Source organism: Pipistrellus hanaki (assembly GCF_964339955.1).
Source record: "Pipistrellus hanaki genome assembly, chromosome: 11".
NCBI lineage: Eukaryota > Metazoa > Chordata > Mammalia > Chiroptera > Vespertilionidae > Pipistrellus > Pipistrellus hanaki.
The window spans coordinates 8,714,376-8,735,717 of record NC_140513.1 but is presented as its reverse complement, the minus strand read 5'-3'; the positions used below and the strand labels follow the sequence as shown (position 1 = coordinate 8,735,717).

The window sequence follows — 21,342 nt, the reverse complement described above, 5'->3', positions numbered from 1 at the left end:
TTCAAGAGGGAAGCTTGCCCTCTCTCACCAGCTGCCCCCAATCCTGCAGCAGTGCCCAGCACACAGTGGGTGCTCAGGAAATCAATCATGTGCAATTACTAACTCTACCACCTTCTGCATTTCTCCATGCCGGGGCCAAATCTTTATCCACACAGATATTTTCACGAAGTATTATTATGGTATGCTTACAACTTTGGATGCTCACCCATTTTATTTATTTTTTTAAAATGGTATTTTAATTGATTTCAGAGAGGAAGGGAGAGGGAGAGAGAGATAGAAACATCAGTGATTGGAATCATTGATTGGTTGCCTCCTGCATGCCCCCTACTGAGGATCAAGCCCGCAACCCAGGCTTGTGCCCTTGCCCAGAATCAAACCTGAAACTGTAGGCTGGTGCTCCATCCACTGAGCAAAAGCAGTTAGGGCCATTTTATATATTTTGAATAATTTTCCATGTTTCAGTATAGTGAGTGGTGATTTTCAAGCTCACATCACCTTTCATTCACTTCCTAGATTATAATTTACTCAATCATGCCCTGTCTTTATATGGTTCTATTGCATTTTATGGTATTACTAGAGGCCTGTGGCACAAGTGATTCATGCAATAGTCCTTCCTTCCCCTTTCTGATGGTATCGGTTTTCCTCTGGCACCCGGGACCCAGGCCTTCCCTCTGGCTGCAGCCTTCAGTCTTCACTCTGAATGGAGCACCACTCCTGTAGCTCCCTGGGCCCCGCTCCCTCTGCCCCTGGCCCTCCCCCTCATAGCAGGCTTCCTGCTCTGTCCTGACACTCTGGGTGGTGGGGCTGCCACCATCTTGGAAGGTGATAATCTGCCCAGACCTACTCCTGATTGACTAGAGGGGGCATAGCAAAGTGATAGTCAATTTGCATTTTCTCTTTTATTAGAGTAGATATCCTGCTTTATTGAGGTACTAGAGACCCAGTGCATAAAATTGTTGCATTGGGGGGGGGGGTAGTCCCTCAGCAAGGTCTACACACTCTTCAATCCAGGACCCCTAGGGGGGGTCTCAGACTGCCTGTTTAGGTCCACCCCACAGGGACTCCATCCCTCTTGCAATCTAGAGCACTGGCTTCTCATGCTCACAGCCATCCCCCCTTCTCACCTATGGCCTTGTAGGGGGCACAATCCCACTCTTCCTGCCTCCCTCTGTGGCTTCTGTGTCTCCAACTTTCCCCCTGTCTCTGCCCTGGCCCTGGCCCTGGCCCTGGCCCTGCCCTGGGTGCTCACTTCCCAGATGGCCATGGTGATGTTTGACCTAAAGTCTTTCAAGCCGGTCACCATGCCCTGAGCCTAGTCCTCTCCACCCTAATCCAATCGATTTGGGCCCTCTGCCTTATGTTCCTCAAACCTGTCCTCTCAGGCCCTTGGTTTGCAGCAGGAACAGCAGGTGTTACCAAGCTCCTAATCTTTCTAGGCTGGTTCACATGCCCCTTCCAGGAAGCCTTCCCAGACTCCCCCTCCTGCAGAAGGAACCTCCTCGTGCTGGGCTCCCACACCACGTGCCATCGTCCATCCTGGCATGTGTGCTGGGGGTTACAGCAGGGGCTTTTGGAGGCAGGAGTGCAGGCTTCAACACGAATGAATAAATGAATGAATGAGCAAATGAAAACCTGCCTATTCCAAATGTAGTAACTTTATTGGTGCAACTGAGGGAAATATCTGAGGCACAAAGGGAGGGTGTGGGTGTCTCAGGATGGGCCCTCCAAGTCCCCGAGGTCCTATTCCAACGCTGAGCCTGTCTCAGACTTCTCCTTTTCCTTCCTCCTTTCCTCGTCATGCTGCTTCTCCATCTGCAGGCACAGATTCTACAGGACAGCGGGATAAGAAAGCACAGTGACAGGGGAGGGCAGTGGTCCTGGGGGAAGGTGGAGTGTGCTCTGGCCTGGGGCAGCAGACCCCATGGGCCTCTGGGAAGCTCAGTGGTCTCTGCAGTGAGCTGGGCACAGAAAAGCAGGTTCTCCTGGCTCACTGTGCAGCCCTGGCTGGGTGATGGCCCTCTCTGGGCCTCTGGGCTGCCCAAAGCAGGAGCCCCCTCAGGTGGGCACCACCTCTTCCTTCTGACCCTCACTTTTTTCTCATCGCCGTACAGGACTTCGGACTTGTCCAGGCCCATGCACGTGAGGTAGTCATAGAACTCTTCCATTTGCTCCGGGGTCACCTCTGGCTTGTCAGCTGCAGGAGGGAGCAAGGGGACAGGTGAGCATGTCTGTGTGTGTGTGTGTGGGGGGGGAGATGGGGTGGTGGCTTGGTAGAGGCCAGGGAGAAATGGAGGTCTGGGGCCCAACCCTAGGCCCTGGGGGAATGGTGGGAGTTTCGGAGTACCTACCAAAGAAGGTCAGCCCCATGTTCTGCTTGTCTTCTGGGAAAAAAGCAAGCATGAAGGTCTTGGGGTCCTTGGGTAGCAGCAGGTGGCCAAAATGATCTGTGCCATTCTCTGGAAGAGAAAGCCTCTGGCTGAGACCATGGAGATGGCACAGTGGGTCCCTAGTCACAGGTAGGCAACCTGGGTGTGCCCAGGCCCACACAGCCAATGGCTGAGAGACAGGGGTTCACCTGGGCCATGTGTCCCTCACTCCTACTGGGTACCAGGCCCTGTGTCCAATGGATGTGGCATCAGAGGAGCCTCATGTGAACTGTGGCTGTCAGGGCCTTTCCTTCCATTTTACAGGTGAGTTAAATGAGGTTCAGAGAGCAGCCTCATGAGTTGGTTCAATTCTATTGGCATCTAAATGTGCCTGCTATGTGCCTTCTCTGCATTGATGGCTGCCACCCTTAGGTCCCTGCAGACAAGCACTAGTCGATTGGGCTAAGTGAATAGAGCATGGGTCCAGGGACTAAAGGGTCCAGGGTTCAATTCTGGCCAAGGGCATATACCTCAGTTGCAGACCTACTGTGGGAGACAGCCAATCAATGTGTATGTCTCACATTGATGTTTCCTTTCTGTCTGTCTCCTCCCTTTCGCTGTCTCTAAAAACCAATAGGAAAATACTCTCAGGTGAGGATAAACAAAACACAAAAACAAATACAAAAAAAGAGTGCTTGAGAGGCAGGCCTGGAACCAACCTCGGGTTGAGTGTAGGTGTCATTGCAGGATGAGTGAGAGAGCCAAGTGGGCACCTGTCTCTCCATGTCCTGAGCTGATCAGTGTAATGCCCTCCTTGGGTGGTTTCTGAGCATTAACGTGGGTTAATTCATTCAAAGCACTTCAGACCACACCTGGCACATAGTAAGAGCTCAGAGGTGTTGGCAGCTGTGACTGACTGCTTCAGGGTGCAGGCGGTGGGCCCAGGGAAATGTAAGAAGTGGGCATCTCCCGGGCTCTCTGTGCCCAAAGCCCCAGGTGCCCTCCTTTGGGCTGGCCCACCCACCATCTCCCATCCCACACAGCAACCCTTCCCCTGAGGGCTCACCATGTCTGGTCAGGGTCCCATTTTCCCGGTTGACCCTCAGGTTAGTGGAGTAATACGTGCACTGTGTTGGCCTTAAGCCAGAGAGAAGAGGAGAGAAAAACAGTAAGATAGCCAAGGAGAAGTGGACTGTCACAATCTTGGAGGGGGAGAGTCAGGTGGCAATTAGAGTCAGCCCGCCCCCATTCCCTGGATGAGAAGGCTGAGGCCAGGAGGGGGCAGGGGCTAATTCCTGGTATTTAGCAACTGGGAGGAGGGTCCAGAAGCTGGGCTGAGGCTGGGGCTGAGCTGGCAACCCAGTGTTTTGTGCGGGGCTTACATGGACATGTACTTTCTGAGGTGTATCCTGTCCTCCACGTGGTTGGGGGTGAAGTAAAAGTAGGCAGCATGGATGACACTAGATACCTTCTTGTACTCGGGGAAGCGTAAGCCCGGGCGATATAAAACCACTTGCCAGAGATCTGAGGAGAAACAGGAGCAGGTGATGGAGACTGAGAACAGTCCTGGATAGTCAGCTGGAGGAGACAGGGCAGATCTTTCCACTTTGCAAATCAGGAGACAGAGTCCCGAGGGAGGGGTGGGGCCTTCAGGCACTTGCTCTAGGAATCAGCCATCACTCCCCCCACCACACCCCTCCTCTGCCAAGCAATCTCCTCCCCTCCTCCTTAGACCTTTACCCAGTGCAGCTTGCCCTGATGAGGGAATTTGCAAGCAGGCTGTGAGCTTGGAGGCAGAGGAAGGCTGCTGGAGGCTGGCCTGGTTCTCACCCAGTGCCCAGGAGAGGCTGACCACAAGCCAGCAGGGGAAAGGAGGTCCAGAGAGGGAGCCAGCACCCACCTGGTCCAGGGAGGCATTGGTGATGGGCACCGAGAAATTGGGACACGCCGGGCTGTGGGCGTCCAGCACAGGAAGAAGGCTCAGGACCGCAAGGGCCCAGGGCAGCGCCATGGCCAGAGGAGGATGCCGCTGGTGTCGGAGGTACTGGCGGCTGAGGGGTGCGGTGACCTTTATAGTAATGAGCGGTGGGCAGGGCCCTGGGGACCCGCTGTGACACAATCCGGTGCACGTTTGGGAAATGCCACGTGCAGCAACCTTCCCTCCTTTCCCAAATGTCAGTCCAGGGAAAGCCTCCAAGCTGGGGTCTAATTTGGTTCCCTGATCTTGAGCCCAGGGCCAAAGGTCATGCTGTTCAAAGCCCAGGTGGAAAGGCTGGGTGATGTTAGTGATAATAGAGGGGCAGGCGCTCACGGTCCCATCCACTCCTGCCCCGCTGAGTGGCAGGACTTGAGAGGGACCCATCATAAATCAGATGCTGAAGGCACCTTGGAGAGTCCCCGGGCCAGCCTGGGGTGTAGGGGAGATGTGGGGTAGGGGTGCAGGGTGTGGGGGAAGACAAACGTGAATTCAGTCCAGTTGAGTGTGGTAACAACTGTGAAGGAACCAAAGCCCAGATAGTTCTGAACCCCGGCCTAGAGGCAGGGATATTCTCCAAGAAAAACAACAAAAAAACCAACAACAACACAAGGCATTAAGGTGACCATCTATATTCAGTAAATGTATTATGTGAAGCATCTCCAACATCTGAAACAGGCAGTCACTTCCGTGTTGTCTGTATCCTCTGCTATTCAAGAGGGAAGCTTGCCCTCTCTCACCAGCTGCCCCCAATCCTGCAGCAGTGCCCAGCACACAGTGGGTGCTCAGGAAATCAATCCTGTGCAATTACTAACTCTACCACCTTCTGTATTTCTCCATGCCGGGGCCAAGTCTTTATCCACACAGATATTTTCACGAAGTATTATTATGGTATGCTTACAACTTTGGATGCTCACCCATTTTATTTATTTTTTAATGGTATTTTAATTGATTTCAGAGAGGAAGGGAGAGGGGGAGAGAGATAGAACATCAGTGATTGGAATCATTGATTAGTTGCCTCCTGCATGCCCCCTACTGGGGATCGAGCCCACAATCCGGGCTTGTGCCCTTGCCCAGATTCGAACCTGAGACCTGTAGTCTGTAGGCTGATGCTCCATCCACTGAGCAAAAGCAGTTAGGGCCATTTTATGTATTTTGAATAGTTTTCCGTGTTTCAGTATAGTGAGTGGTGATTTTCAAGCTCACATCACCTTTCATTCACTTCCTAGATTATAATTTACTCAATCATGCCCTGTCTTTATATGGTTCTATTGCATTTTGGTATTACTAGTGGCCTGTGGCACAAGAGATTCATGCAATAGTCTTTCCTTCCCCTTTCTGATGGTATCGGTTTTCCTCTGGCACCCGGGACCCAGGCCTTCCCTCTGGCTGCAGCCTTCAGTCTTCACTCTGGATGGAGCACCACTTCTGTAGCTCCGTGAGCCCCTGCTCCCTCTGCTGCTGGTCCTCCCCCTCATAGCAGGCTTCCTGCTCTGTCCTGACACTCTGGGTGGTGGGGCTGCTGCCATCTTGAAGGTGGTAATCTGCATATTCACTCCTGATTGACTAGGGGGGGCATAGCAAAGTGATAGTCAATTTGATGTTTCTCTTTATTAGAGTAGATATCCAGCTTTATTGAGGTACTAGAGACCCAGTGCATAACATTCTTGCATGGGAGGGGAGGGGTGGTCCCTCAGCACAGCCTGCACACTCTCCAATCCAGGACCCCCGGGGAGATCTCGGACTGCCGGTTTAGATCCATCCCACAGGGACTCCATCCCTCTTGCAATCTGGGACTGGGGACTCCTCAATGCTCACCGTCATCCCGCCTTCCCATCTATGGACCTATTAGGGGCACATTCCCACTCTTCCTGCCTCACTCTGTGGCTTCTGTGTCTCCAACATTACCACTGTTCCTGCTCTGGTCCTGGCCCTAGTAGTAACCTTGTCAGGCCCCACCTAGCCCCCCTCCCAGATGGCCAGGGTGATGTTTGCCCTAAGGTTTTTCAAGCCAGGCACCCTGCCGTGTGCCTGAGTCTTCTCCACCTTATCCACCTGAACTCCCGCTTTGGGTCCTCTGCCTTATGTTCCTCAAACCTGTCCTCAAACCTGTCCAGCAGGAATAGCAGGTGTTACCAAGCTCCTAATCTTTCTAGGCTGGTTCACATGCCCCTTCCAGGAAGCCTTCCCAGACTCCCCCTCCTGCAGAAGGAACCTCCTTGAGCTGGGCTCCCACACCACGTGCCATCGTCCATCCCACATGTGTGCTGGGGTTACAGCAGGGGTTACAGCAGGGGCTTCTGTAGGCAGGAGTGCAGACTTCAACCTGAATGAATGAATGAGTGAATGAATGAGTGAGCAAATGTCAACCTGCCTATTCCAAATGTATATACTTTATTGGTGCAACTGAGGGAAAGAACTGAGGCACAAAGGGAGGGTGGGGGTGTCTCAGGATGGGCCCTCAAAGTCCTAATCCAACGCTGAGCCTGTCTCAGACTTCTCCTTTTCCTTCCTCCTTTCCTCGTCATGCTGCTTCTCCAGCGGCAGGCACAGATTCTACAGGACAGCAGGACAAGGAAGCACAGTGACAGGGGAGGACAGGGGTCCTGAGGGAAGGTGGAGTGGGCTCTGGCCTGGGGCAGCAGACCCCATGGGCCTCTGGGAAGCTCAGCTGTCCCCGCAGTGAGCTGGGCACAGAGAATCAGGCTCTTGTGTCTCTCTGTGCAGCCCTGGCTGGGTGATGGCCCTCTCTGGGCCTCTGGGCTGCCCAAAGGAGGAGCGTCCTCTGGTGGGCACCACCTAGTTCTGGCCCTCACCTTTTTCTTGTCGCTGTACAGGACTTCTGACTTGTCCATGCCCATGCATGTGAGGTAGTCATAGAACTCTTCCATTTTCTCCGGGGTCACCTCTGGCTTGTCAGCTGCAGGAGGGAGCAAGGGGACAGGTGAGCATGTCTTTGTGTGAGTGGGGTGTGCGGGGGAGGAGTTTGGGTAGAGACCAGAGAGGACTGGAGATCTAGGGTCCCAGCCCTAGGAGCAGGTGGGCCTTGGATAAGCCTGGTGGCAGTTTGGGGTGCTTACCAAAGAAGGACAGTGCCATTTTCTGCTTGTCTTCTGGGAAAAAAGCAAACATGAAGGTCTTGGGGTCCTTGGGCAGCAGTAGGTGGGCAAAATGGTCTGTGCCATTCACTGGAAGAGAAAGACTCAGGGTGAGACCATGGAGATGGCTCATGGGTCCCTCCTCACAGGTGAGGCAACCTGGTTGTGGCCAGGCCCACACAGCTAATGGCTGAGAGACAGGGGTTCACCTGGGCCATGTGTCCCTCACTCCTACTGGACACCAGGCCCTGTGCCCAATGGATGTGGCATCAGAGGAGCCTCATGTGAACTGTGGCTGTCAGGGCCTTTCTCCCCATTTTACAGATGGGTTAAATGAGGTTCAGAGAGCAGCCTCAGGTGTTGGTTCAATTCCATTGGCATCTGTGTGTGCCTGCTATATGCCTTCTCTGCAGTGATGGTGGGTTCATGAGTGGGTTGTCACGCCTAGTTCCCAGAGAACAAAGATGACTGAGCCCTAGCCAAGACTGAAGGGTCCAGGGTAGGATTCTAGCAAAGGGCATAACAACCCTTCCCCTGAGGGCTCACCATGTCTGGTCAGGGTCCCATTTTCCCGGTTGACCCTCAGGTTGGTGGAGTTATACCTGCACTGGGTTGGCCTTAAGCCAGAGAGAAGAGGAGAGAAAAACAGTAAGATAGCCAAGGAGAAGTGGACTGTCACAATCTATAGGGGGAGAGTCAGGTGGCAATTAGAGTCAGCCTGCCCCCATTCCCTGGATGAGAAGGCTGAGGCCAGGAGGGGGCAGGGGCTAACTCCTGGTATTGAGCAGCTGGGAGGAGGGGCTAGAAGCTGGGCTGAGGCTGGGGCTGAGCTGGCAAGCCAGGGACTTGTGCAGGGCTTACATGGTTATGTACTCTCTGAGGTGTATCCTGTCCTCCGTGTGGTTGGGGGTGAAGTAAAAGTAGGCAGCATGGATGACACTAGCTTCCTCCTTGTACTCGGGGAGGCGGTAAGCTGCGGCGATATAAAACCACTTGCCAGAGATCTGAGGAGAAGCAGGAGCAGGTGATGGAGAATGAGAACTTAGTCCTGGATAGTCAGCTGGAGGAGACAGGGCAGATCTTTCCACTTTGCAAATCAGGAGACAGAGTCCCGAGGGAGGGGTGGGGCCTTCAGGAGCTCACTCTAGGAATCAGCCATCACCCCAGATCCCCCAGGCAATCTCCTCCCCTTCTCCTTAGGCTCCTCCCCAGTGCAGCTTGCCCTGCTGAGGGACTTTGCAAGCAGGCTGTGAGCTTGGAGGCAGAGGAAGGCTGCTGGAGGCTGGCCTGGTTCTCGCCCAGCACCCAGGAGAGGCTGACCACAAGCCAGCAGGGGAAAGGAGGTCCAGAGAGGGAGCCAGCACCCACCTGGTCCAGGGAGGCATTGGTGATGGGCACCGAGAAATTGGGACACGCCGGGCTCTGGGCGTCCAGCACAGGAAGAAGGCTCAGGACCGCAAGGGCCCAGGGCAGCGCCATGGCCAGAGGAGGATGCCGCTGGTGTCGGAGGTACTGGCGGCTGAGGGGTGCGGTGACCTTTATAGTAATGAGCGGTGGGCAGGGCCCTGGGGACCCGCTGTGACACAATCCGGTGAGCATTTGGGAAATGCCATGTGCAGCAACCTTTCCTCCTTTCCCAAAAGTCAGCCCAGGGAAAGCCTCCAAGCTGGGGTCTAATTTGGTTCCCTGATCTTGAGCCCAGGGCCCAAAGGTCAGGCTGTTCAAAGCCCAGGTGGAAAGGGCTGGAGTGATGTTAGTGATAATAGAGGGACAGGTGCTCACGGTCCCATCCACTCCTGCCCGGCTGAGTGGCAGGACTACAGGGGGACCCGTCATAAATCAGATGCTGAAGGCACCTTGGAGAGTTCCCTGGCCAGCCTGGGGTGTAGGGGAGATGTGGAGGTAGGGGTGCAGAGTGTGGGGGAAGGCAAACATGAATTCAGTCCAGTTGAGTGTGGTAACAACTGTGAATGAACAAAAGTCCAGAGAAACCTTAACCCAGGCCTGGAGGCAGGGACATTTCCCAAGAAAAACACACACAAAAAAACCCCAAACAACAACAAGGGGCATTAAGGTGACCGTCTATTTTCAGTAAATGTATTATGTGAAGCATCTCCAACATCTGAAACAGGCAGTCACTTCCGTGTTGTCTGTATCCTCTGCTATTCAAGATGGAAGCTTGCCCTCTCTCACCAGCTGCCCCCAATCCTGCAGCAGTGCCCAGCACACAGTGGGTGCTCAGGAAATCCCGTGGAATTACTAACTCTACCACCCCTCTGCATTTCTTTTTTATTTTTTTTTAACTTTTAGTATTTATTTATTAAATTGATTGGGGTGACATTGGTCAACATGAACATATAGGTTTCAGGTGTGGGTTTATGTTGTGTTTGTATTCTATTTATTATTTTCAATTTTTTATAATTTTTTAAAATAAATTTTTATTGTTGAGATTATTACAATTGTTTCTCCTTCCCTTTCCATAGTTCCCCTCTACCTGGTCCCCACTCCACCCTGTTCCCTTACCTATTCTTCCCCCCTTCCACTGTTCTCATCCATAGGTGTATGATTTTTGTCCAGTCTCCCACAGAGATACCCCTTTCCCCCTGAGAATTATCAATCCCCTCCCATTCTATGTCCCTGATTCTATTATATTCACCGGTTTATTCTGTTCCTCAGATTTTTAATTCACTTGACTTTTAGATTCACTTGTTGATAGATATGTATTTGTTGTTCATAATTTTTATCTTTTTTCTTCTTTTTCCTCTTTTTAAAGAACATCTTTTAGCATTTCATAGAATTCTGGTTTGGTGGTCATGAACTCCTTTAGCTTTTTCTGATCTATGAAGCTTTTCATCTGCCCTTCAATTCTGAATGATAACTTTGCTGGGTAATCTTGGTTGTAGGTTCTTGCTATTCATCGCTTTGAATGTTTCTTGCCACTCCCATCTGGCCTGCATAGTTTCTGTTGAGAAATCAGCTGATAATCGTATGGGTGCTCTCTTCTAGGTAATTAACTGTTTTTCTCTTGCTGCTTGTAAGATTCTCTCTTTGTCTTTTGCTCTTGGCATTTTAATTATGATGTGTCTTGGTGTGGTCCTCTTTAGATTACTTTTGTTTGGAGTTCTGTGCACTTCCTGGACATGAAGTCTATTTCTTTCACCTGCCAGAAGCAGGGAGGGTGATCCTGGGCTGGGGAGAGTGATGGCTGATTCCTCCCGCGGGCCTCTGTCTCCTGATTTGCAAAGTGGAAAGATCTGCCCTGTCTTCTCTAGCTGACTATCCAGGACTAAGTTCTCAGTCTCCAACACCTGTTCCTGCGTCTCCTCAGATCTCTGGCAAGTGGTTTTATATCACCTCGGCTTACCGCCTCCCGGAGTACAAGGAAGAATCTAGCAAAACCCATGCATCCTTCTTGTATTTCATCCCCAACCACAGGGAGTACAGGATACAGCTCAGAGAGTACATGACCGTGTAAGCCCTCAGAAGGCCCTGGCTTGCCAGCTCAGCCCCAGCATCAGCCCAGCTTCTGCACTCCCCACCCCCCCCAAACTGCCCAAACCCCTGGAGCAAGCCCCAACCCCCTCCTGGCCTCAGCCTTCTCATCCAGGGAATGGGGGCAGGCTGACTCTAATTGCCACATGACTCTCCCCCTCCAAGATTGTGACAGTCCACTTCTCCTTGGCTATCTTACTGTTTTTCTCTCCTCTCCTCTCTGGCTTCAGGGAGGGCCAGTGCATATACAACTCCAGCAACCTGAGCATCCACCGGCAAAATGCAACCCTGAGCACACATGGTGAGCCCTCAGGGGAAGGGTTGCTGTGTGGGATGGGAGATGGTGGGTGGGCCAGCCCAAAGGAGGGCACCTGGGGCTTTGGGCACAGAGAGCCTGGGGGATGCCCACTTCTTACATCTCCCTGGCCTCGCCGCCTGCACCCTGAAGCAGTCAGTCACAGCTGCCAACACCTCTGAGCTCTTACTATGTGCCAGGTGCAGTCTGAAGTGCTTTGTATGAATTAACCCACGTTAATGCTCAGAAACCACCCAAGGAGGGCATTACACTGATCAGCTCAGAATATGGAGAGACAGGTGCCCACTCATCCTCCAAAGACACCTACACTCAACCCAAGCTTGATTCCAGGCCTGTCTCTCAAGCACTCTTGTTTTGTTTTTGTTTTTCTGTTTTGTTAATCCTCACCTGAGCGTATTTTCCCATTGGTTTTTAGAGACAGTGAAAGGGAGGACACAGAGAGAAAGGAATCATCAATGTGAGATTTTCTCCCACACTAGGCTGGGGACCGGGCCTGTAACTGAAGTACATGCCCTTTGCTAGAATCCTACCCTGGACCCTTCAGTCCCGGCTAGGGCTCAGTCATCTTTGTTCTCTGGGAACTAGGCGTGACAACCCACTCATGAACCTACCATCACTGCAGAGAAGGCACATAGCAGGCACACACAGATGCCAATGAAATTGAACCAACACCTGAGGCTGCTCTCTGAACCTCATTTAACTCACCTGTAAAATGGGGAGAAAGGCCCCAACAGCCACAGTTCACATGAGGCTCCTCTGATGCCACATCCATTGGGCACAGGGCCTGGTGTCCAGTAGGAGTGAGGGACACATGGCCCAGGTGAACCCCTGTCTCTCAGCCATTGGCTGTGTGGGCCTGGGCACACCCAGGTTGCCTCACCTGTGAGGAGGGACCCATGAGCCATCACCAATCGGGTGAGCATTTGGGAAATGCCCATGGGCAGTACCTATTGACTAGAACTAGCCCATAGGCTCTCCTGGGTCCCCAGCTTCCACCTCCCCAAGCAGATCTTGGGACTTGCCAACCACCATAAGCATGGGAGCCAACTCCTTCTAATACATTTCTTTTAAAAATAAATATATTTTATTGATTTTTTACAGAGAGGAAGGGAGAGGGATAGAGAATTAGAAACATTGATGAGAGAGAAACATCAATCAGCTGCCCCCTGCATACCTCCTACTGGAAACGTGCACACACCAAGGTACATGCTCCTAACTGGAATCGAACCTGGGACCTTTCAGTCTGCAGGCCGATGCTCTATCCACTGAGCCAAACCGGCCAGGGCCTAATACATCTCTTTAAGCACATACATCCTATTGTTCTATTTCTCTGAGGATCCTGATTCATAGTGTCATGTCCTTGCTACCTCCCTCTGCTGAGATTGCATCAGCTGTGCCCGCTTTTAGCGTCCCCTGATCCACACAAGTCCCAACCCCTCCCTCTGCCTCCACCAGACTCGGAGCCCCCCAGACCTATGGCCAGACCCATCCGTGTTGCTCTCATGCCCACACGCAGCTCAGCACGGAAATGGAGCTGCTGAGCAATGGGCGTGAGGAAGTGCAGAGGATCAGCGAACAAGTTTGAGTGCCGTCACCTGTGGCTACCGCAGAGCACCAGGTGCATGTCTGCTCGTGCAGAGTGTGGGGTGGGAAAAACAGGCATTCAAGTGACTGAAGTTCCCTCTGCACCACGGGGCATGGGACCTGACAGCCGAGCCAGCTCTGTGAGGGTTGACAGATCTTAGGAAATGGGCCATTCTGTTTCCACTTCTTTTGGATATTGTCAAAGAAATGAAAATTGTTATCTCATTTTCAAGTATTTTTTTTTCTCTCTCCCATGTTGGAAAAGCATTTTCCCGTGTTAGGAGATAGGGCTGGGCTGTGATGTTTGGGACTGGCATCTCCAGGGAAGCTTTCCGATGGCTGACCCTGCCCTCAGGGTTTGTGATTCGGGGGGGGGGGGGGGGGGGAAGCGGCTGAAAAGAGGCAACCAGTACCCAGATGCTGCTGGTGTTGCCAAGCCAACCACTGGTCTAAGGCATTCACCAGCGCCATCAACCCTTGTGGGCTTGAATTGCAGCTTTGCTGTGACTCCACCAGGTGACTCCAGGCACTGCCCTGAGCCTGTTGCCTTCTCTGCACAATGCGGGGTGCACCTGGGATGTGGGAGTCTCCACGCCCTTCTGGACCAGGAGTCCTGGGCTTCGGGGATGGGACTCTCGGAGCCATGGAGCAGCTCCCGGTGCTCACTGCCTGGGGGAGGGGCCCGGGAGAGGGAGGGGCCCGGGAGGGGAGGGTAAGAAGACCCCCTGCAAGTAAACGGATGACCTGGAAACTTACAGCTAGGTGTGTGTTTTTTTAAATATATTTTTATTGATTTCAGAGAGGAAGGGGGAGAGAGATGGAATCATCAATGATGAGAGATTCATTGATCGCTGTCTCCTACATGCCCCCTATCGGGGATCGAGCCTGCAACCCTGGCACATGCCCTTGACCGGTATCGAACCCAGGACCTTTCATTCTACAGGCTGATGCTCTATCCGCTGAGCCAAACCAGCTAGGGCAATAGCTAGTTTTTAAAACATAAAATCCCAGCTATGAACTCAACTGCTTTTGATTTGTCCTTTCTCCTCCATAAGGACAGAAAAGTCCTGTTCCGTCCAAGGTCCCTGAGAAGGAGACACAAGCGAAGGAAGAAAACGCTGAACTGAGGGTCATGGGGTCCGACAGGGACAGGTCTGTCCCAGTGTTGTGACTGTACAGCATCGTGAATGTATGGAGTGTCGCTAATGGTGAGTTTTATGTTATGTGTGATTGGACTGGATTAAAAATAAAAGAAGGAATTGCTCCTGTTAAACGCAGCACACCCCCTCCCTGTATGTTGCAGGGTGAATTGTGTCTCCAAAAAAGATACGTCGGAATCCTAACCACGTTCCCGGTGAATGTGGCCTCCCTGGGAAACCGGGTCTTTGCCGAAAGAATCCAGGTAAGACCTGCTGTCCTTCTACAAAGATGAGACTAGAGAGGCTGTCTTGTGGCTGTGGGGCTGGAGATTGAGGTGCTGACATGCCTGGGGCCACCAGAAGCTGGACCAGGTAGGGAACGCCCCCTAGAGGCGGCAGAGGGGTGGGGGCCCTGCCAGGCCTTGCATTTCAAACTTCCCGCCTCCAGCCCTGGGAGAATGCATGCCTGCTGTTTGAAGCTACCGGGTTTGGGGGAGCATTACCCTCGCCCTAAGAAACCGAGCTCCCCCCTCTCAGCGCCAGCCCTCCTGCAAAGGTGCCATAGCTCTCGCCCTGCCCCCCCTCCAATGGGGGCAGCAGCAGAAGCAGGGTGCCCCTCCGAGTACCTCCCCCCACCCTCCAGCCCTCCCACACACCTTCCCCGGGCTTTTCAAAGAAGTACACAGCCACAGACCCGTCATTCCATTGCCTCAGTTTTAAATATTTATTTAAAATCCAGAAGGGAAAAGGAGAGACGGAACCCACGGGGGTTTTAACACTGACATGTGGACAGAGACATAAACGGGGACAGCAGAGAAAGACCCAAGGACGAGACGGGGGGCCAGGCAGAGACTGGCATCGTGGGGAACCAAGCTGGGCGAGGCCGGGGCAGCTGCGGAATGCCCTTCCAGGAAGGCCTCCGGGCGGGGCCGGGGCCCGGGATGCGGGATGGGACGGGACCGGTGGGGAGGGGGGGCCAGGGTGAGGTATTAAATAATGCGAATCAAATCCAATTCCCCAAGAGACACGACTTAGAGAAAGACAAATAGACTTCCACATAAAAATCTTCCCTTCTGTCACAATAACTCCTCAGTTAAAATAACCTCAGAATCCGCCCCGGGTGCTGGCTGGTCGGCCTATGTAGGGCGATTCGGGTGGCACTGAACCCCCCTTATCACTGCGAGGTTCCCGCAGGGATTCCTTCTCCTCGGCCCACGTGTACCCGGGGGGGCGGCTGGCTGTGTTTCTATGGGATTTAAGGACTAAAAAAGCAAGAGCGATGGCCGTGTCCCGAAAGGACAGGCTCCCGGGAGGGAGGGCCTTCGTGGGTGGCGCGCGGCTTCAGGAGATGGTGCCATGCTTATCTTCCACCTCCAGGGCCAGCCCTGACCCACCATGGCTCCCCTAACCGTTTCTTCAAGGCCAAGGCTTCTCCCAGGACCCGCCCGTCTAGATCACATCCTCCGAGGGCATCCCCGGCCCAACTCCCCTCCGGGACCGGGACCACGAAGGGTCGGGTCCGAATCCTTCATGCTCCGGCCTCCCCTGCTTAGGAGGACCAACGTTTCAAAGTCTGTAAGTTAAAAGGCAAATCTCACTACTTCCGTTTCTGGCAGGGTTGTGTTTTGTTGTGTGTTTTTTGTGTATGTTTTTTTTTTTTTTTTTGCTTTTTTTTTTTTTTGCCTTTCCCTTTTTTCTTCCCCCCTCCTTAGCAGATTACCAGGCTAGCACAAGGGGTGATGCTAGGAAAATTTAAAAGCTCCCCACACTTTGTCCTTCGGAGGAGAGAGAAACATGTGGCGGGGAGCCCACGTCAAAAACTTTTTCTTCAGAGTCTGTGGCAAAAATGGTAGCACCTTCAGAATCTTAAATAAGGTTGTTGCTTTTCCTTAAAAAAAAAAAAAAAAAAAAAAAAAAAAAAAAAAAAATCACATATGCCAAGAGACGATTGCGAGCACCAGCGATGATTCCACAGTGGGAGGTAGCAAACGTGGGTGCCCCCGCCCCAAGGGCCTCTTCTCCCTCAGCTTCCTTTGCTTCCCACCCCGGCTGCTCTCTCTCTCACCCTCTCACCTCTTTCCCAGGTGAAAAGAATAGTAACACACCTCCTCTGTGTTTGCTTAAATAAAATATATATAGTTCTTTCTTTCCTTTCCTCTTTTTTTTTTCATGTATCCTCTCTAATATTGCACATCGAAGCTCCCTGGCGGGGCCCAGCTGCCCCCTCCCCTCGAGCTGGCTGGACTGCAGGGCTCTTGCTTGGGCAGGAAGCTGGGGAGGAAGCTGTGGCCGCAGAGCCGGGAGACAGGCCACGGGGCTCAGGCGGGTGGCAGGCCCAGTTGGCTCAGGATGGCTCTTTGGTTGGTCTTTGGAGCTGTGTTGGGGTCACCCCGCTACCCGCCCCCCTCCCCCCCCCCGCCCCCAGCCACTTCTACTGGGCAGACGACATCTGGGGCCCGTCCTAGGACCCTCGGGCAGGGGAGCTGCCTCTCCTGGGCCCACCTGCCCCTAAGTACCCTCCCTTTGCCTCCTCCTACTCCTCTTCCCTCCCCTCCAGGCCTAGAGGAGCCAGGAGGTCAGAGGTCAGAGGAAGCACGCAGGTCCAACTTCCAGGCGGTACTGCTTCCCTGATGAGGCAGGAGGGAGGTTGTCCACGCTGACGATGGGCAGCTGCTGGGGGTCCTGGGTTCGGAAGGTGAAGAGCGTCTGCTGCCAGCGGCCATCCTGGACCTGAGGGCAGAAGGAAAAGAGGACACTCACATCCCTCATGAGCCTCTTCGTGATTCCCCGGCATCTCTCCTCGCAGTTCCTGATGGCCACAAGGTACTTCCCCAGAGCACCCACCTGGACTGGTCCATTTAGATTGCTTCTGCTACTTTTATTCTTTTTTAAAAAAATACATATTTTATTGATTTTTTTACAGAGAGGAAGGGAGAGGGATAGTTAGAAACATTGGTGAGAGAGAAACATCGACCAGCTGCCTCCTGCACACCCCCCACTGGGGATGTGCCCACAACTGAGGTCCATGCCCTTGATGGGAATCAAACCTAGGACCTCTTAGTCCACAGGCCAACGCTCTATCCATTGAGCCAAATCAGTCAGGGCTAGGTACTTTTATTCTTGTGAGCAATGCTGTAATGACTATCATTGTACTAAACTTTTGTGCACATTTGTAATTTCCACAGAACAAATTCTAGAAGCAGATTTGCTGAATTAAAAGATAGGTACATTTTTAAGGCTTTGGATTTATATATCCTCGTATATAATAAAAGCGTAATAATGCAAATTGACCAAAAGGCAGAACTACTAGTTGCTATAATGTGCATTGACCACCAGGGAGCCAGATGCTCAAAGCAGGAGCTGCCCCCTGGTGGTCAGTGCACTCCCTGAGCCGGGCTCATGGCTGGTGAGTGCAGCAGGCTTCAGCTGCCAATTGGACATCGCTCAAGGGCTCCTGGCCTGCGCCCTCTCACAGTCCGGGAGCCCCATAATCAATTGCCCAACGAGGTAGGCCTCGCCCATCCGCCACAGCTCACTGGTCTATGGCCTGGGCTTCCCTCTTTGGTGCGATTGTAGGCCCTCCCCCCCCCCCCCCCCGAATTGATTGCTCCGCTGGCCAGTGGCCTGGGCCTCCCTCTGTGAGGCCATCATGGGGCGATGGCCAGGCCCCAGACCAATCGAATCAAACCCACCTTGGCTGGCCTGGCGCCATTGGGTGTCATAGCATGGTCCACTGGACAGGTTGTTCTGCTGTTCAGCTGTTTGGTTGGTTTGCATATTATGCTTTTATTATTATTATTATAGATGTTAGTGAGGATGTGAGAAAACCAACACACTCATTCCCAGTTTTGTTTAATCTTGTGACACTGGTTTATTTGTTTGACAACTTTATGTTTCTCTCTTCCCTAACAACCTACTCTGTTTAAGGCATTTGAAAATAACCAAAAATGTTAAGAGAAAAAATTAGCCTGGTCAGGGTGGGGGCAGAGAGTAGAAGTACATCCTCCTATAAGCAGCCTTGCAAATAAGTACCATATCTACCAGCCTGCAAAATTTTTTACCAGCCCGGATCTTCCCTCAGAAGGGTCCCAGAGGGGAAGGTGAATAACAACAGTTTTATAAAGCTGTCACAATAAAATTACAAATGTAAAAATGATATGTAGCATGCTAATATAAAAACACGGTTTCTCGCTGGTCTGTGTGTGAGGGGCCTGTGGGGGCTCCGGGTTACCTTGCAGCCGTCCATGGACACTTCGGGCCTGAACTGACCCCCGGCTTCGAAAATCTGCCCGTTCCAGGCCCGGAAGCGAACTGCCCTCTTGGCTGGGGCCTGCCCGGGGCCCTCCTGCCACACGGTCATGTTCAGGCAGTGGATGGTGATATGCTGTGTCACCTCAGAGCTTAGCAGGTGCAGAAAATTCATCTGGACTCGGCTGACGGCAAACTCCACCTGTGGAGGAGACACAGCCGTGGGGTTGGAGCTGTGGGCAGGGGCGGGTCTGGCTCTCAGAAGGTAAGCTCTCAGGGAGAAGCCCAAACATGCTCCCTGACTTGTGCTCACTAAAGAGGGAGGGAAATTGGGGCCTGTGTGAGCTGGTCCAGAGCCAGGGAGGGAAAAGGGAAAGGAGAGAAAGAACCAAAGGCAGAGTCAGAGCTGTGAAGGGCCTGATGCAATCTTACCCATGCCCCTCTCCATTGTAGGGGACGGGGGTCTTTGGATAAAATGACCAGATGTCCCGCTTTTTAACAATTTGTCCCACAGCGTTTTAAAACAGTCCCGATTTTTCTAAAAATCGGGACTGTTTTAAAATGCCGCGGAACACGGAACAAATTGTTAAAAATCGGGACTTTCCCGCCAAAAGCGGGATAAGGTCTGGTCACCTTATCTTTGGAGCTGAGCTGAGCTGGGACTCAGAGGCCCAGAGAGGAAGAGGATCTTGCCCAAGATAGAGAGGCTCTCAGAGTAAAGAGGAAATGAGCAGCACCCTTCCTACTCTTTCTGTCTCCATATCCCCGAGGGGTGAGCTGGGGTAGAAACGCCAGACCTGACCACAGACAATGGGGCAGGATTTACGGCCTCAGTGGTTGAGCTCTGACAGCTGGGCCTGCGTGTCTGTAATGCGAGCACCTGCCGTGTTCTGATCCCACCCACTTCAAAGGTACCTTCTCTGATCAACCCGTGGCCAGTCACAGCCTGTGAGAGCCAGACCACCGCCCCCCTTCCATGGAGGCTCTCGTTTGCTTTCAATAACTGACCATTGGGGCCACCTGTCCTTCCTCTTCCTGTGCTTTGAATTCCCACTGTTACGTTTTAAATTCACCAATAGCACAAGCCCGGGGAGCCCCAGGGGAGCCACGTGGCTTCCAGTCTTGTAAGAAAGGGTATCTCGCATCTTCCTAAAAACCACGAGGGCTGGTCCAACCACAGCGTCGGATATTGATAGATGGAGACCGGCACCCCACAAGGGTTCACTGTTCCCTGTGGGGTGGAGACTCAGGGGGGCAATCACCCTGCCAGCCCAGGGGCCAACTCTGGCCTCCCCCCTCTGCCACCTCAGAGTCAGAGGGAAAGGGCCTGCTGGACCCTGAGCTCCGGCTGTGGGGATAGTGGGAGGCTGCTGGGTTTCATGTTGAACCCCAGCACCTGGCACAAGGCAGGGACTCAACTACCGTGTTTCCCCCAAAATAAGACATCCTCCGAAAATAAGACCTAGCGCATGGAAAGATAAGACATCCTCCGAAAATAAGACCTAGTGCAACTTTGGGAGAAAAAATTAATATAGACACTGTCTTATTTTCGGGGAAACAGGGTAGTTGGCCAACTGGCTCCTGGAGACTCAGACTCTGGGTAGGGGAGTGGTCACATGGCCAGAGCCTGCCTGGGCTTATTGTTGAGTTGCCCTGAGCCACCTACAATTCTCGGCTCAGAGACGGGCACCTGGTGAGCGGGCAGTGAACGTTCATTTAATAGTTGCGTGCCCAATTCTGGTGGCTTGTCCCCGGGAACAGCACTCTGACTTGTTTTGTGCTGACGGCTCATGGTTCTCCAAGCCAGGCCAGCGTGGCCAACGCCGCCGCTCTAGGTAGCAGGCAAAAAGTCCTACTTGAAGAGAGAACCATTGGCCTCAGACGAGTCAAAGGGGTTTGGATTTAAAACAATTCACCCTCAACTGACAGAAGAAGAAACTGAGGTTCAGGAACGGGAGCTGACTTCCCCAAAGCCAGGCAGTCAGACCAAAACCCGGCTGGGCTGTGGCCCGGGCAGGGTGGGGGCAGAGAGGGCCAACCGGGAGCAGTTAGGTACCTTGGAGGCCGTGATGGGCTTGAGACACGTCTGCCCACCGTGCGTGAAGTTGCAGGAGACTTCGATGGTGTCTGACGAGCAGCCAAGGTTCGGGTCCACCCAGTAGGTGCCTGCAGGAAGCAATGAGGCGCTGGTGTATGTGTGTGGGAAGGAGCCCGGGGCGTGGTTCTGAGGTGGGCCCCCCACCTTGTGACCCCTGAGCTCCGGTTGGATATGAAGTCGGGGACGGGGGAGCAGAAAAGGGATTCGTGAGCCACAGGTCTCTGAGCAGAGCCCCTGGAGGGGCACAGAGCTGAGCACCAGACCTGTGGCCATTGAGGAATGCCCACTTTCCATCGGGACACTGAGGCAGAGAGGCTGAGCCGCTTGCCCAAGAGGTTTAGGCCTGATGTAGTGGAATGGTTTCCCCTCGGAGGCGAGTGATCCTCCTAGGCTGGCTGGGGGACCGCAGAGTATTGAGAATTTGGAGCTGTGGAGGCTCAGACCTTGGGGCTGAGCCAGGACCTCAAGGGGCTGATGGCTCTCCACCCCCTCTGCACCAGCCTGCACCCCCTGTGCACCAGCCCCCACCCCCTCTGCTGGCACCTGGTTTCCCCACAGCTTCCGAGGGAGCCACAGGTGTTCGCAGCTGAATGGGACACCCACCCACTCTCTGCCTTCTCAGGCAGCGAATGGAAGGGTGCTCAGGGCAGGGCGGTGGCTGCCCGGCTCACAGGGCCTACATTCGAACCAGGCCTGTCTGCCTCCAAAGCCATGGTCCTTCCAGGGACCACATGAGCTCACACGGACAGAAGGGAATCGGATGAGGTGTGGAGCCCCTCCCGTTCCAGGCTCTCCTGGCCCTCGGAGGCCTTTCCTGCCAAAGCTCTGGCTTCCTGCACTGACATGACTGACCCTGCTTGACATCTGAGGCTCTGGAAGGATGGGACCCTCCTCGGGGTACCCACTACACCCCCCTTCTGAAGCACAAGGCCTGGCACTGGGGCTCAGCAACTGCTGGTTGAATTAGTAAATGTACCATCTCTCTAGATCAGTGTTTCCCAAACTTTTGACATATGTGTACCCCTT

General features: G+C 53.2%; 3 protein-coding genes and 1 long non-coding RNA gene across 7 annotated transcripts in view; 1 reads left to right on the top strand and 3 right to left on the bottom strand.

Annotated features, from left to right (window-relative positions):
- Positions 1-1,635: 1,635 nt before the first annotated feature.
- LOC311629795 (alpha-1-acid glycoprotein-like) lies at positions 1,636-4,502 on the bottom strand. Its single transcript, XM_084898199.1, has 6 exons — positions 4,267-4,502; positions 3,835-3,890; positions 3,433-3,503; positions 2,349-2,456; positions 2,091-2,194; positions 1,636-1,827 (listed from the first exon to the last, which is right to left on the bottom strand). Exons 1-6 carry the CDS (start codon positions 4,375-4,377, stop codon positions 1,741-1,743), a joined length of 537 nt encoding a protein of 178 aa, XP_084754325.1. The 5' UTR covers positions 4,378-4,502; the 3' UTR covers positions 1,636-1,740.
- A 682-nt stretch (positions 4,503-5,184) lies between these two features.
- Positions 5,185-9,172, bottom strand: LOC311629792 (alpha-1-acid glycoprotein-like). 2 transcript variants are annotated; one of them, XM_084898194.1, is made up of 6 exons: positions 8,808-9,172; positions 8,301-8,443; positions 7,986-8,056; positions 7,422-7,529; positions 7,158-7,261; positions 5,185-6,667 (listed from the first exon to the last, which is right to left on the bottom strand). In XM_084898194.1, exons 1-6 carry the CDS (start codon positions 9,036-9,038, stop codon positions 6,494-6,496), a joined length of 831 nt encoding a protein of 276 aa, XP_084754320.1. In that variant the 5' UTR covers positions 9,039-9,172; the 3' UTR covers positions 5,185-6,493. The 2 variants fall into 2 exon arrangements, with proteins under 2 accessions (XP_084754320.1, XP_084754321.1); XM_084898195.1 differs by lacking the exon at positions 5,185-6,667 and adding an exon at positions 6,713-6,897 and having other exon boundaries at positions 8,808-9,120.
- Positions 7,179-16,120, top strand: LOC311629796. 2 transcript variants are annotated; one of them, XR_014796258.1, is made up of 6 exons: positions 8,833-8,948; positions 11,162-11,232; positions 12,703-12,865; positions 13,887-14,039; positions 14,135-14,233; positions 15,348-16,120. It is a non-coding gene; the product is annotated as an uncharacterized lncRNA (long non-coding RNA). The 2 variants fall into 2 exon arrangements; XR_014796257.1 differs by lacking the exons at positions 8,833-8,948; positions 11,162-11,232 and adding an exon at positions 7,179-7,285.
- Positions 14,671-21,342, bottom strand: part of COL27A1 (collagen type XXVII alpha 1 chain) — a 125,356-nt gene continuing 118,684 nt past the window's right edge. For both annotated transcript variants that reach the window (XM_084898185.1, XM_084898184.1), the window contains exons 59-61: positions 20,275-20,384; positions 18,202-18,420; positions 14,671-16,700 (exon numbers count right to left, since the gene is read on the bottom strand). In XM_084898185.1, the coding sequence (XP_084754311.1) occupies positions 16,554-16,700; positions 18,202-18,420; positions 20,275-20,384 (476 nt within the window). In that variant the 3' untranslated portion in view covers positions 14,671-16,553. The remainder of the gene's footprint in view (positions 16,701-18,201; positions 18,421-20,274; positions 20,385-21,342) is intronic.

Coding starts and splice junctions, on each gene's coding strand:
- LOC311629795 (XM_084898199.1), bottom strand. CDS start 4,377: ATGGCGCTGCCCTGGGCCCTTGCGGTCCTGAGCCTTCTTCCTGTGCTG. Junction 2,195..2,348: donor CATGGGGCTGACCTTCTTTG/GTAGGTACTCCG, acceptor TCCCTCCTGCAG/CTGACAAGCCAGAGGTGACC. Junction 1,828..2,090: donor TGTACGGCGATGAGAAAAAA/GTGAGGGTCAGA, acceptor GCTGTCCTGTAG/AATCTGTGCCTGCAGATGGA.
- LOC311629792 (XM_084898194.1), bottom strand. CDS start 9,038: ATGCTCACCGGATTGTGTCACAGCGGGTCCCCAGGGCCCTGCCCACCG. Junction 7,262..7,421: donor AATGGCACTGTCCTTCTTTG/GTAAGCACCCCA, acceptor TCCCTCCTGCAG/CTGACAAGCCAGAGGTGACC. Junction 6,668..7,157: donor TGTACAGCGACAAGAAAAAG/GTGAGGGCCAGA, acceptor TCATTCATTCAG/GTTGAAGTCTGCACTCCTGC.